Raw genomic sequence first — 12,995 nt, 5'->3', positions numbered from 1 at the left:
TGAAAACTAGCACTTGAAACTAGCATAGGCAATAACTACCTGGACGGAAAACAATGAAGCCCACACACACAGCACCCGTTCGACGGGCGTGTGGGGGAGGGTTCTTGAAATGTAATATCCAATCAAAATCTTGCCGCTGGGAGTCAGCGGACCATTCAACATGTTTTTGCAATACATTCATCCGGTTTTTGCAGAAGGACACTAGAAACACTATAACAAAGATAATTTATATCTGACAAGATACATGTCTCTCCGCTCTAACAATGGTTGTTGTCCACAAAGTGGCCCGGCGGGCAGTCTAGCTCCCGCCTATCCTTTATTTTGATTGGTGGATACATCTAATTATTGTTATCCATTTTTGAATATTCAATGAGGGTTCTTGACGTCAATGGCGAGAGATGCTACTAGCCTCATTTTATGAATATGCATAGCTACCTCGAGACAAGTCCGATATAAAGTGTTTTTCTCAAAGTTGCTGGGATGTCTTGTGTCCTACTTATATCAATCAGTACACTCATAACAACTTAAGCACGACTGAACTTCTATTAGATCAAATAAACCTAAAGTATTAGCCAAATTCAACACTCATTGACCTCCATGCAAACACTCCTTGCTTGGTGGGCGGAACAACGAAAAAACGCCACCTGCTGGAGGGAAACAGATTGTCTTCCTCTTCTTTTCTGACTACAATGACAACAGCCAGGTCAGACAGTTTAACCCTAATGGAGTTGAGATCATATGTTGGTTTTCAAAGGGCGTAACTGAGGGATACGTAGGTCAAAATGTATGCATTTATACTCATGTTTAGGTCTTCAGTGTGTTGATTATATATGTTTAAAAATGTCTGAACTCTGCTTTGTTTTAATGGGCTCTAGTACACTCTCTTAAACATTGAGTCATACAGTAAATGTTCACTACAGGGATCAATCTTTTTAAAGAAAATAAGCATTACACTTGTGGTGAAATCCACAAAAACACACAGCAGCTCCCTCAAGACACATACAGCAGAGTAGGAACTGCTTCAGAAACATGTCAAGAGCGAGTATGTGATGCGTAAGAGGGCAGTGTGTCTGTCAGTAGTGCTGGTACAGTAAATGATACCCCTCTGAGTCTAGCTGGTCTGCAGGGCCACTCCTTCCCCCACAGGGTCCATCTGTGCCACTGCCCACAGAATGACTTCAAGCTGGGGCACAGAGAAAGAGACCAACCCCTGGCCCCTTGGTACATAATCAAATAACTAAAAGGCAACTTGCTGCCAAAATGTTGGCGACACACTGCATCACGAAGATGTTAAACACAGTACGGTGTATAATGTTCAGCTACATTTTTTGTTAAAACAATCTACACCTCAAGTTCCACCAACCTAAATCTGGCCAATTCAGGTGAGTGTTTTCCTTACTTTAAAATACTCCTTTCCCACAACCAGGCATGCAAAATCCGATGCGCCAAGCTGGGGGTGCTTTCAGTGGCTCATTTACAGAGAGATAGCCCCTCCAGCTGGACATGAATTGCAAATGTCTATTAACGTCAATTCGAATGGATTTCTCAATTTCTGAATAAATAATGAGAGACAATGTAACAGAGGCAGTGGTTTTAGTAAATTATAGTCATTTATTGTTATCAGTATAATAGAATCATGACCGATAAACAAAGCATCTGCATTTCATCAGTGCAATTATATTAATACCAGAAAAATCATTGTTTATTCCATTTGCATTGCCAGTTAGAACATGTATTAATTAAAAGAATGTCATGGGAATCACACAACAGAAGACTCCAAGTCATAAATGACATACGAGATCATATAAATAATAAGCAATCATGCTCGTCAATTCAAGTATGCCATTTCACATGGCTCAATGTGCAAATATACTGTAACAATGTTAAATCACAAATGGTCAATACAACCGAAATTCAGCTAATTGTTCAATATTTATCTACATAATATAAGGAAGTGATATTTCAATGAGTTGTATACATGTACATCAAATGCATAGATGTGATAGCAAGCCTGCGTATGTCTTTGGCTAAATTGCAGTGAGAGTTTTTTTCAAGAACATGACACCTTGCACCAACTGTGTCACCTCCTCCTTACAGAATACATGGTAAGTATATTCAAATAAATAATCAAATAACTAAATACAACAAAAAAAACTCTAATTGCTTCACATGCTTGAACTGCTACAAAGCAATGGAATGCAGATTAGCATAAAAAGCATATAATCCACAATAGGCTTATATCTTAACGTAACCTATATCTTAACGTAACCTATATCTTAATGTAACCTATATCTTAAAGATCAACTAGATCTGCATGCTTATTATAAGAGGTTTTCAAGGAATGCTTTTAGATCTGTGATGCACTGAAAAACACTACCACGTCTATAGAACAACTATCTTGGTGAAAAATAATGTTTCTCTAGAATGTCCCTGTATACCAGGCTGGTCATAGAGTCATCAGTGTACAGGGTGTCCCTCCTGGGCCTTGTTCCTGTCCACGTCACATACTGACCAGTCCCTTACACAGGGCTGTGATGTGAGGCTACAGCTACCTGCTTGGGCTCCTCAACTCGACTTACTGTTTGTCTGGAGCAAGGTGAGGAGAGAGAGAAAGAGAAAGAGAGAGAGGAGAGTGCATTTCAGTACACACTCAAATAGAAAAGCAAATGTGAGTCAAAATATGGACGTTTTTATTTTGACAAAGGCAAATCCTCATTCAACTAGGTTCATATTAACACAACTACACACAAACCACAGTTCTTTTTTCTGATTAGTCTTTTGGCACGTTACCTTTATTTGGGACAAACTTGAGCGAGTTGCTGAATATTCAGAATCGTGAGATGCCTTCCTCCGGACCGTCGTTGACAAACTCATGGCCCAGTCCGTTACCACATTTCCCACAAAGCACCTGGACACCATTACCACAACATTACACCACTATCGAGGTAAGAAGAGACACTGCTTTTGGGGTAAACAATCCCATTAAAGGTCAACTCTGATATTTACAGCTAAATATCAGGGTTTAGAGGCACAATCTGGGACATTCATGTAAATCCCTAGGAGAGTCAGCCTACCTTGAAGGCTGTGAGTGACTCCATCATCTTGGTGACACTGTCCTCTTTGATGGTCTCAGTGAAGGCAGGCCACGGGGAGGAGTGGGGGAACTTAGACCTGCTGGAGAACAGCGGGTTGTTGCACTGAGAACACACATACATACCTAGAGAGAACCAGGTAGAGGGGTGTAGAGGGTTACGCCGTCATTAAGGAAAGATACACATTATGTACGTAACAATATATTTATATTGCATTATAATACATGTAATGGCTATTTTTATACAAACCTTGTATAACACATAAGAGTAGTAGCCTAACCTGCAGCTTAGATAACTGATTAATTAGCCTGTAGTAACGGTTCAGTAGTATTTAATCTTGAAACAAGAGCAAGTACAACACCAATCAAAGCAAAAATGTGCTTAATCACATAAATACTCACCTGGTTTGAAATGGTCTTTATAGACCTCGCCATCAAAAAAGGAGCAAAAAGACATTCTGAATGTAAAGGAAGAATACTATTTGTGGAGATGAGCTTTGACAGCACCACTTAAATAGACTGCCAGCACAGAATGGATCGGGCTACAAGATAAGCTTCCGCACATGTGACCAAGTTGTATTATGCAAACTCTGCCCACGGTTCAAATCTTGACCACTAGATGTCAGTGTTGGACAAACAGTGAGACAACAAGTGACTCTTGGAGAAAGTCCTGGCGAAGCAAGTGAGTTACAAGAAGCCTAAGTAAGTGATACAGCTAGAATACTCTTCGGGACACACGAACAGCGGACACAAATAACTGTATGGTAGATATAGGAGGAAAATAGATCATAAGAAGTTGATGTCATCCATTTATTTACCAGTTTTCCAAAAAGGCATCTCTGACAGACAAAAAAATAATAGGTCAATCATTAATTAAAAACATAACTGGTAAGAGACCAGGGATTCATTGTAAAGAAGATCTCAAAAATATAAACACATTAAGTACATTTATCTTTTCTGAAAAGCATAAACTACTTGGATCTTAAGTTCGGCTCTTGTGAGAAGCTTCTTCAGGAGGTGCTCAGTCCAAAGTGCGCTGTCTGTCACTCATACTTGCAGTAGTGTTTGAGTCTATCAGGCAGTTCCAGCCAGTCCAGAGCCATCCTGTGGACTATGTTTTTCTGGATGCACTTTCTACACAGAGTCTGCAGGGAGGAAACTGAAGCAAGGGGTGAGAAAAGAAAGAGAGAAAAGCCTTGTTAAAAGTAATTAATAGAAACTACAACGACCTCAATCTGAAATACTTGTATGTGTATATTGTATATGTTTTGGTTTCATTCACTTGACACTTACATCCATATTCCACCTGGACAATGCGAACTTGCTTTGTAGCAGAGTACACATCAACCACAGCAAACAAAGGCAGAAGCATTGGGATGCCCTTAGCTGATGCACCCATATCCTCTCCGTTAATGACAACATGCATGTCAGCCAGGCCCTGTCCTTTGGGCACATACAGCACCCCTATCCGACTACGTCTGGCAGTGGGGGGGAGGGCATTGGTCTTGTACAGGTCATCCAAGATGTGGCTGTAGCGTCCGGGTCGACTCCGACCAACCAGCTTGTCCATGGGGATTTGAACTTTCTCAATGTGCAGGTGGGAGTCTGTGAAGAACGTCTTGGGTTTGGGATTAATCGCTTCTTCTTCCACATCACCACCCCCCAGCCTAGGTAGCCTCCTACCTCCCTCTTCCCTACCATCCCCTAACCTATGACCCCCGGCCAACCCTCCATCTACCGCCCCCTCTCCCTCAGGCGCCACAGCCTCCTCCTCCACCACCCGGTTGTGGTTTCGTGTGATAGCAAACACCCAGCTGTCCCCCAGGTCCATGAGGTCCGGCAGGGAGTACTCAGGCACCGTTTCGAAGGTCAAAGGGTCTCTGGCGGTCAGCCCGATCCGCAGGTGGCCACACCAGCCCAGCTCCTTCTCCTCGATCTCCACCAGGAAGATCTCCCCAGGACTCAGCGGCTCTCTGCTGAAGCACACCCCATTGGCAAAGCTTTCCACTCGGGTAGCCTGGGTCCCCGTAGGGTCTAGCCGCACGTTGGTTCCATGGATATGGTGGAATTCCTGAAACTGGTCAAGAAAAGGTAAAGGTTCCATGTCACAAAGTGACTTGGTGGACTGGATACAGCTGCTTCAGTGGAAATGATATGCCTAAAGAGTAGGCCTGTTGCCTGTTGATCTGAATCAAATAATACACTCCCAACCGAAACCATACAAAAGGTGTACAAGTGGCCCTCTATCCAAAGCTCTTACGGTGTTTTCCTTATTTTGAGTAGAGTTGGTAGTAATGCATGGTCATTGTGCAGACACACACAACTACCCCTTAGCCTCGTGCCTATCTGTTGGCTACTCAGGGAACTTTCTGGTGCCATGGAGAGGGCTATTTTTGAACAGCTGCATATGTCAACAGATGGCAAGGTATGCAAGGGGAGAACCATAAACACACACATGGATGGAGGGGGAGTGGTTAGTTAGAGAACCCCCTGGGCCCAAGTGCTCATTTAATTTCACTATATAATATGCGCAGTATTATACAGTAGTCTAATTATCATAATTCCTATATGCCAGATAAGACCATGGATCTACAGTATTATATTATTAAGTCTAAAGTCGGAACAACATTGTCTGAATACAATTTGTAGATAAATCAGTCATTAGGCCAATATACTACAATATGGAGTTGTCTAATTGATGTATGATAATACCTAATTATCATAGTATCGTATGTTAATAAATTCATATGTTGCTAGATGTACTATCTGATAGCAGGTTTCTAAATATAGTAATGATAATGTATTCTTATGTAAATCAGTCATTATAATGATATATTAATGTCCCCCTCAGAATAAATGTGTCTTTACTCATTTATATCATGGACCTCTGAAGAAGCCAATTGGACCATGTCTGCGTCCCAAATGGCACCCTATTCCCTACATAGTGCACTGCTTTTGAGCCCTGGCAGAAAGTAGTGCACTATATAGGGAGAAGGCTGACATTTAAGATGCAGACCGTGTCTATATGGGACTTGAAAGAGATGACTCTGCTTGATGTAGATTATGTATTCAGTATGTTGGCTCTGCTCCCATGGTAAGTAAAAAACATCAGTGACATCAGTGTTGTGTTAGAGGAGAGGGACGAACGGTATGATGTCACAGTATCTTTGAGAATAGCTACAACAAGAACTGTTCCTTTGGGCAGAGAAAGGTATCCTCTAGTAGGGGGTTATCCTAGAGAGAGGGGAATGAGAGAGAAGAGAGAGAGGTATCCTCGAGTAGGGGGTTATCCTAGAAAGAGGGGAATGAGGGAGAAGAGAGAGAGGTATCCTCTAGTAGGGGGTTATCCTAGAGAGAGGGGAATGAGGGAGAAGGGAGAGAGGTATCCTCTAGTAGGGGGTTATCCTAGAAAGAGGGGAATGAGGGAGAAGAGAGAGAGGTATCCTCTAGTAGGGGGTTATCCTAGAGAGAGGGGAATGAGGGAGAAGAGAGAGAGGTATCCTCTAGTAGGGGGTTATCCTAGAGAGAGGGGAATGAGAGAGAAGAGAGAGAGCAGGAGAGAAAGGTATCCTCTGGTAGGGGGTTATCCTAGAGAGAGGGGAATTAGGGAGAAGAGAGAGAGGTATCCTCTAGTAGGGGGTTATCCTAGAGAGAGGGGAATAAGAGAGAAGAGAGAGAGCAGGAGAGAAAGGTATCCTCTGGTAGGGGGTTATCCTAGAGAGAGGGGAATGAGGGAGAAGAGAGAGAGGTATCCTCTAGTAGGGGGTTATCCTAGAGAGAGCGGAATGCGAGAGAAGAGAGAGAGCAGGAGAGAAGAAGAGAGAAAGCAGGAGAGAAAGAGTGTGAGGGAGAGAGGCAAAGAGAGAGAGGGAGAGAAAGATGGTAGAAAGAGAGGAGGAGGAGGAGGGGGAGGGGGGGGTATTCCCCGGCTGCAGCAGTGAGTCTGAACACTATGCCCTGCTCCTTGTCATTTCCAGAGCTTTCTGTATCTAGGCCAAGATAGATGGAGTGCCCTATTCATTATTTTCTCCCTTTCCCCTGCTTTCATACGTGTTCTCATGCTCCAGGCCAGGGAGCTGACTCTTCCTCATTTTATCTATAGGACAAGTTAATAAAGGTTTCTATAGAATGAGGTTGAGCGCATTGTCATAGCATCCATGGCCTGTGAAAAATAGACAAATGTGATTTTATGTTTTTTTTTATTGGCTTGCTTGTGTGAAATAATATATTGGCCATTTCATATGTGGTTTCATAATTGTTTGAATTTATATAATAAAGCTAAACCTTCTATAAAAAAGAGAGGTAGGCTTCAGAAGCAACACAAACTGAGCATCTCTGTTTCACTCTCGGTGTGTGTGCGTGTGTGTGTGAGAGTGAGAACGTTCGGAGAGAGTGTGTTGAGGCTGGAGTATTTAATCTGGATTAAAGTGCACTGCGGCCATGGTTTTTATAATCAGATTGGTGAGAGGAGCTCTAGAGCTTCTGCTGATGATGCTGGGAGCGCGTGTCATATCTAGAACAGAGTCCGCAAGTGGGAGGTGTGCACGAGCGCAGCGTGTGGTGGAACTGGAGTCACACTATATTTTCTATTAAAAGATCAGTGGGCAGCGCACCTTTCTCTTTTTAATAGACAGTCACTACACATCACTGAACACGAACAACCGTCAATTATTCTTACTGCGGTCCGCCGTGAAGAATTAACATTGTTGATACAAGTGGGCGCAGCAAACCAGGCTTGTGATGTGACAAGCGCGCACTATGAGCATTTCGCAGGACATCTCTCTAGGTCGCATTTGACAACCTTGACACACCGTTATTTTGGAGAATAAAAACTATCGAATTGTAAGTCGTATTATCAAGTTAATCGTGGAGACTGGAGTTCGCTTCTCGATGTGTCAGTGATAATTGAACAATACAGAAGAAGTGGTGTGGTTTGTGTCCATGCTGCAGCGATAACCAGGTAAATTAAATTCAGCTTTGGTACTTGATATTATTGCTTTTTAATTTAATATGTTTTGGAGCCTCGAAATATTTAATTTCAAGTTCAAATACTTTACTTTTTATTTTCAATCCCAATTTCAGCCTTTGCCCAACCCCTTCAAAATGTACATTTGACCCGGACACAAACACATCTCAGGTGAGAAGTTGTGGGTGGGAGGAATTGCTAATAAATATTAATTTCGTTGGTGGGTGAACGTAGATGTACCTGTCCCAAAACTTTCTCAGTAGACATACTTAGCAGAAGTCCACTGACACGCTCTGATAATAAGATTGTGTGCGTCGCGAGCAAAAGACCCCCTGGACAGTTAGCTCACAGTGGTAAGGCGCCGAGTTCCTGACATCTGTTGCCACTTGAGGGCTACATTCGAATCCCTAATGGGGTATAAAATATATATTTGAAATGTGGACTCACATGTATTGTGTTGGGAATAAAAGTGTTATCATCACCTTGAAAATTAAATTTAGGGGCTCAATCCAACCTGCATTGCAGTATTTACAAGGTAGATATTTTTCCAATGGTCAAATTAACTCACAGATTTCTTTTGGGTACAGTATAAAACCAACTCTGACCAGGGTGACCCCTCTCACAGGTATGCTTTCAATTTTCAGAATTAGAAATGTGTGGGCATGGGGTGAATACTGTAAATAAAGGATAAACAAATACACAGGAATGTACAGTTGAAGTCGGAAGTTTTTGCAATTCCTGACATTTAATCCTAAAATTCCCTGTTTTAGGTCAGTTAGGATCAACACTTTATTTTAAGAATGTGAAATGTCAGAATAATAAGAGAGAGAATGATTTATTTCAGCTTTGATTTATTTCATCACATTCCCAGGGGGTCAGAAGTTTACAAACACTATATTAGTATTTGGTAGCATTGCCTTTAAATTGTTTAACTTTGGTCAAACGTTTCACAATAAACTTTGTGATGGCCACTCCAATACCCTGACGTTGTTGTCCTTAAGCCATTTTGCCACAACTTTGCCACAAAATATGCTTGGGGTCATTGTCCATTTGGAAGACCCATTTCCGACCAAGTTTTAACTTCCTGACTGATGTCTTGAGATGTTGCTTTAATATATCCACATACTTTTCCTACCTCATGATGCCATCTGTTTTGTGAAGTGCACAAGTCCCTCCTGCAGCAACGCACCTCCACAACATGATGCTGCCACCCCTATGCTTCACGGTTGGGATGGTGTTCTTCGGCTTGCATGCCTCCCCCTTTTTCCTCCAAACATAATGATGGTCATTATGGCTAAACAGTTCTATTTTTGTTCAAACCAGAGGACTATTTTTGATCAAACCAGAGGACTTTTCTCCAAAAAGTACGATTTTTGTCCCCATGTGAAGTTGCAAACTATAGTCTGGCTTTTTTATGGCGGTTTTGGAGCAGTGGCTTCTGCAACTCAATGTTAGGAAAGTGGTCCTAATGTTTTGTACACTCAGTGTATGTCACGTTTTCAACAAACTGTCAAAATAAAGACCAGGATTTACGTGTTTCACTGTAGCTGAGCTCCGGAGTGGCGCAGTGGCCGTGATTGGGTCGTTAAGGTTTTCCTGGGGTAGGCTGACATTGTAAATCAGAATTTGTTCTGAACTGACTTCCCTCGTCAAATTACCTATCTGGTTTTTGATTTAAATGTACTCTTTAAGAACTATTAAAACATAAACATAAACCTATGTCTTGAAATGCTTTATTTAATTGAATGTCATAACAACATGTCAGCAATGTTTTGCCTTTTGTCTCTAGACATCATTTATAACCACAACTGACCATTTATTTATACCATACATGTATCAATGAGCTCGCTAGTCATTATCCTGTACCACTTCCAGTTTATTAGGAAGACATCTATAGGCCTACTGCTGTCACTCATCTCTCTCAGTGATGTTTGCATAAAGCAAACAAAGTCATCATGCATAAACACGTTTCCAGATTCTAAACATATCCGTTATTATTTTTGTCCATAATCCTCGTAGCATGATTTGTCTGACTTTACAGTGAAAGCCTGCATTATGGTTAATCCGGTTCTCTGGCACTGTCCCCCTGTCTGATCAGACTCAGACTGATCAGACTCAGAGAGATGTATTGACACTGCATGGTCTGAGAGGAGAGCAGCAGTAGGAACAGACCTGCCTGCTTGTCTGTCTGTTTGTCTGTCTGGCTTGGTCTGTGCAATCATTCTCTCGTTGCGATGGAGAATATTGACTTGCCCTAGGAGGAGTAGAGTAACAGTCATCCTCCATAACTCCTATATAGACACAATGAAATCTCAGATTAACAGGGCAAATACTTGCTGTTGCCTCTGAAGTTTTCCTCTAGAGCCTGTATTGAATAGTGCAGTACACATGAGATTTGGAATCAATTTTATGTCGAATTTTACTTTTATTGAGGGGTCAACCCCACAATAGAAAATCCACGTACTACTGAAACTGGTAAACTAGTTCGTAATCATTTGTTTTGTTCTATACTGCCAGTGTGCACCAGCATAATGCCGCACGTTGCATGTGCCACTGACTGGATGTACTCCTTCTACCTCTTTACATCACGCGCCGAGCTGGCACGTCAAATCCTCATCATTGTGTGTCATGCAGTTGACAGGATCAGAGGCATTATATTAGCCAAGCCATAGTTGAGCCTGTCTAGGATAATGCTGATTGATAGATAATGCTGCGGTGTTTCATAACCATGGATGCTGCCCGAATGGCACCCATTTTAGTAATATATAGGGCAGAGTCCTACAGAGCCTTCAGAAACTATTCACACCCCTTGACTTTTTCCACATTTTGTGGTGTTACAGCCTGAATTTGAAATGGATTACATTGAGATTTTTGTGTCACTGGCCTACACACAATACCCCATAATGTCAAAGTGGAATTATGTTTAGACCTTTTTACAAATTAATAATATATCAAAAGCTGAAATGTCTTGAGTCAATAAGTATTCAAAATCAAATTAATTGTATTTATCACATACAACTGGTGTAGATTATACAGTGAAATGTTTGCTTGCGAACCTTTTCCAACGATGCAGAGTTGATCAAATAATAATACACAATAAAATAGTAACTAACACAATAAATTAAATTAAATACACAAGAATGGAGGTACAGTATATACAAGGAGTACCAGATCACAGTGCAGAGGTACTTGAGGTAGATATGTACATGAAGGCAGGGTAAAGTGACTAGGCTTCCGGATAGATAATAATAAGAGTTAAATAAAGAACAGTCTAGCAACAGCAAATGATGAGTGTAAAAGTGTATGTATGTGTGTTTGTGTTGTCTCGGTAGGCGTGTGTGTGTAGTATTTGTGAATGTGTGAGTTACTGTGTATATGGTGTGTATATATAGTCTAGTGCGTGTGCATAGGGTCAGTACAAGATAGAGTCAGTGCAGACAGTAAGGTACCATTAATGAACTATTTAGTAGTCTTATGGCTCGGGGGTAGAAGCCTGGTGGTCCGAGATCCAATGCTCTGGTACCATTTGCAGGACGATAGCAGAGTGAACAGTCTATGACTTGGGTGGCTGGAGTTTTTGCAATTTTTTGTGCCTTCCCACGACACCAGCGAATATAGAGGTCCTGGATGGCAGGGAGCTCGGCCCCAGTGATGTACTGGGCTGTCCGCTCCACCCTTTGTAGCACTTTGCGGTCAAGGTCGGGGCAATTGCCATACCAAGCGTGATGCAACCAGTCAGGATGCTCTCGATGGTGCAGCTGTAGAACATTTTGAGGATCTGAGGGCCCATGCCAAATCATTTCAGTCTCCCGAGGGGGAGGGGGAAGAGGCGCTGCCATGCCCTCTTTACGACTGTGCAGGTTAATGTGGATCATGTTAAGCTCCACAACAGCCTCGTTGATGTTGATGGGGGCCTGCTGTCCCCTCTTTCTCCTATGATACACAATCAGCTCCTCAGTGAGAGAGAGGTTGTTGTCCTGGCACCACACTGCTAAGTCTCTGACCTCCTCCCTGTAGGCTGACTCATCGCCGTCTGTGATCAGGCATACAACTATCATGTCATCAGCAAAGTTGATGATGGTGTTGGAGTCGTGCACTGCCACGCAGTCGTGGGTTAACAGGGAGTACAGGAGGGGACTAAGCACACACCCTTGAGGGGCCCCCATGTTGAGGGTCAGCGTGGCGGAGGTGTTGTTGCCTACCCTCATCATCTAGAGGTGGCCCGTCACAAAGTCCAGGATCCACTTGCAGAGAGAGGGGTTCAGTCCCAGGGTCCCTAGCGAGGTGATGAGCTCTCTGTACGCCACACGTCATATTAGTTATCAGTCGAGCAGTGAATTTCATTCAATTTCATATGCTCTACAGACTATCAGTAACATTTCAACTAACTATCTACTGACCCTAGCCCTTACTCTACATTTAACCCTTATCCTAAGCCTAAATTTAACCCTTACCGTAATCCTAGTCCTAACACTAAACTTAACCCTTACCCTAACCCTTATTCTAACCCTTACCCTAACTGTAACCTTAGCAAGCCGTTACTTATCAACAGATAGTTTGTTGTTAGTATGACCATCTGTAGAGCTTGTTTGTGTGTGTGTTTGTGTGTGTGCACCTGTGTATATTTCTACTATTCATGTAAATGCACTGTGCACCCATTCACCCTGCAGAACTTGCCTTCTATCCCCCTGTCCCCAGGCTGGGAGGCAGGTCTAATGCTGTCTGCGACTCTGTGACTCTAATATCTGATGGCTCTCCAGCCCATTTTGGCTGAAGGGATTACAGAGAATCTGCCGCCAGATGCTGTAGAATTTGTGCCATAGCATCATAATGCAGTTACATAACCAACCACAGATGGTGGAGTTTAACTCACAGAGTAATTGACCTAGTCTGCATCTGAAATGGTCTCTTATTCCCTGTCTATACATTACATGACTG

The 12,995-nt window shown here is 42.4% G+C and overlaps 3 protein-coding genes across 3 annotated transcripts in view; 1 reads left to right on the top strand and 2 right to left on the bottom strand.

Annotated features, from left to right (window-relative positions):
* Window positions 1–1,591: 1,591 nt before the first annotated feature.
* Window positions 1,592–3,640, bottom strand: msrb1b (methionine sulfoxide reductase B1b). The gene is made up of 4 exons (XM_035801344.2): window positions 3,494–3,640; window positions 3,075–3,217; window positions 2,791–2,908; window positions 1,592–2,586 (listed from the first exon to the last, which is right to left on the bottom strand). The coding sequence occupies exons 1-4, from the start codon at window positions 3,546–3,548 to the stop codon at window positions 2,576–2,578; spliced, it is 327 nt and encodes a 108-aa protein (XP_035657237.1). The 5' UTR covers window positions 3,549–3,640; the 3' UTR covers window positions 1,592–2,575.
* A 247-nt stretch (window positions 3,641–3,887) lies between these two features.
* Window positions 3,888–5,414, bottom strand: neurl2 (neuralized E3 ubiquitin protein ligase 2). The gene is made up of 2 exons (XM_035800801.2): window positions 4,385–5,414; window positions 3,888–4,250 (listed from the first exon to the last, which is right to left on the bottom strand). The coding sequence occupies exons 1-2, from the start codon at window positions 5,193–5,195 to the stop codon at window positions 4,135–4,137; spliced, it is 927 nt and encodes a 308-aa protein (XP_035656694.1). The 5' UTR covers window positions 5,196–5,414; the 3' UTR covers window positions 3,888–4,134.
* A 2,148-nt stretch (window positions 5,415–7,562) lies between these two features.
* tex2l (testis expressed 2, like) overlaps window positions 7,563–12,995 on the top strand; it is a 28,980-nt gene continuing 23,547 nt past the window's right edge. Inside the window, exon 1 of the mRNA XM_052478428.1 lies at window positions 7,563–8,051. The gene's annotated coding sequence lies outside the window, so the exon portion shown is untranslated. The remainder of the gene's footprint in view (window positions 8,052–12,995) is intronic.

Source organism: Oncorhynchus keta, chromosome 24, assembly GCF_023373465.1.
Source record: "Oncorhynchus keta strain PuntledgeMale-10-30-2019 chromosome 24, Oket_V2, whole genome shotgun sequence".
Classification (NCBI taxonomy): domain Eukaryota; kingdom Metazoa; phylum Chordata; class Actinopteri; order Salmoniformes; family Salmonidae; genus Oncorhynchus; species Oncorhynchus keta.
Note: the sequence above shows the minus strand (reverse complement) of the source record. Positions and strands in the feature narration are given on the sequence as shown.

Excerpts from the sequence above, each read along its gene's own strand:
- neurl2 (XM_035800801.2), bottom strand. The coding sequence starts at position 5,195 with ATGGAACCTTTACCTTTTCTTGACCAGTTTCAGGAATTCCACCATATC. Across the intron at positions 4,251-4,384 it reads TGTCCAGGTGGAATATGGAT|TTTCCTCCCTGCAGACTCTG; the intron begins GTAAGTGTCAAG and ends CCCTTGCTTCAG.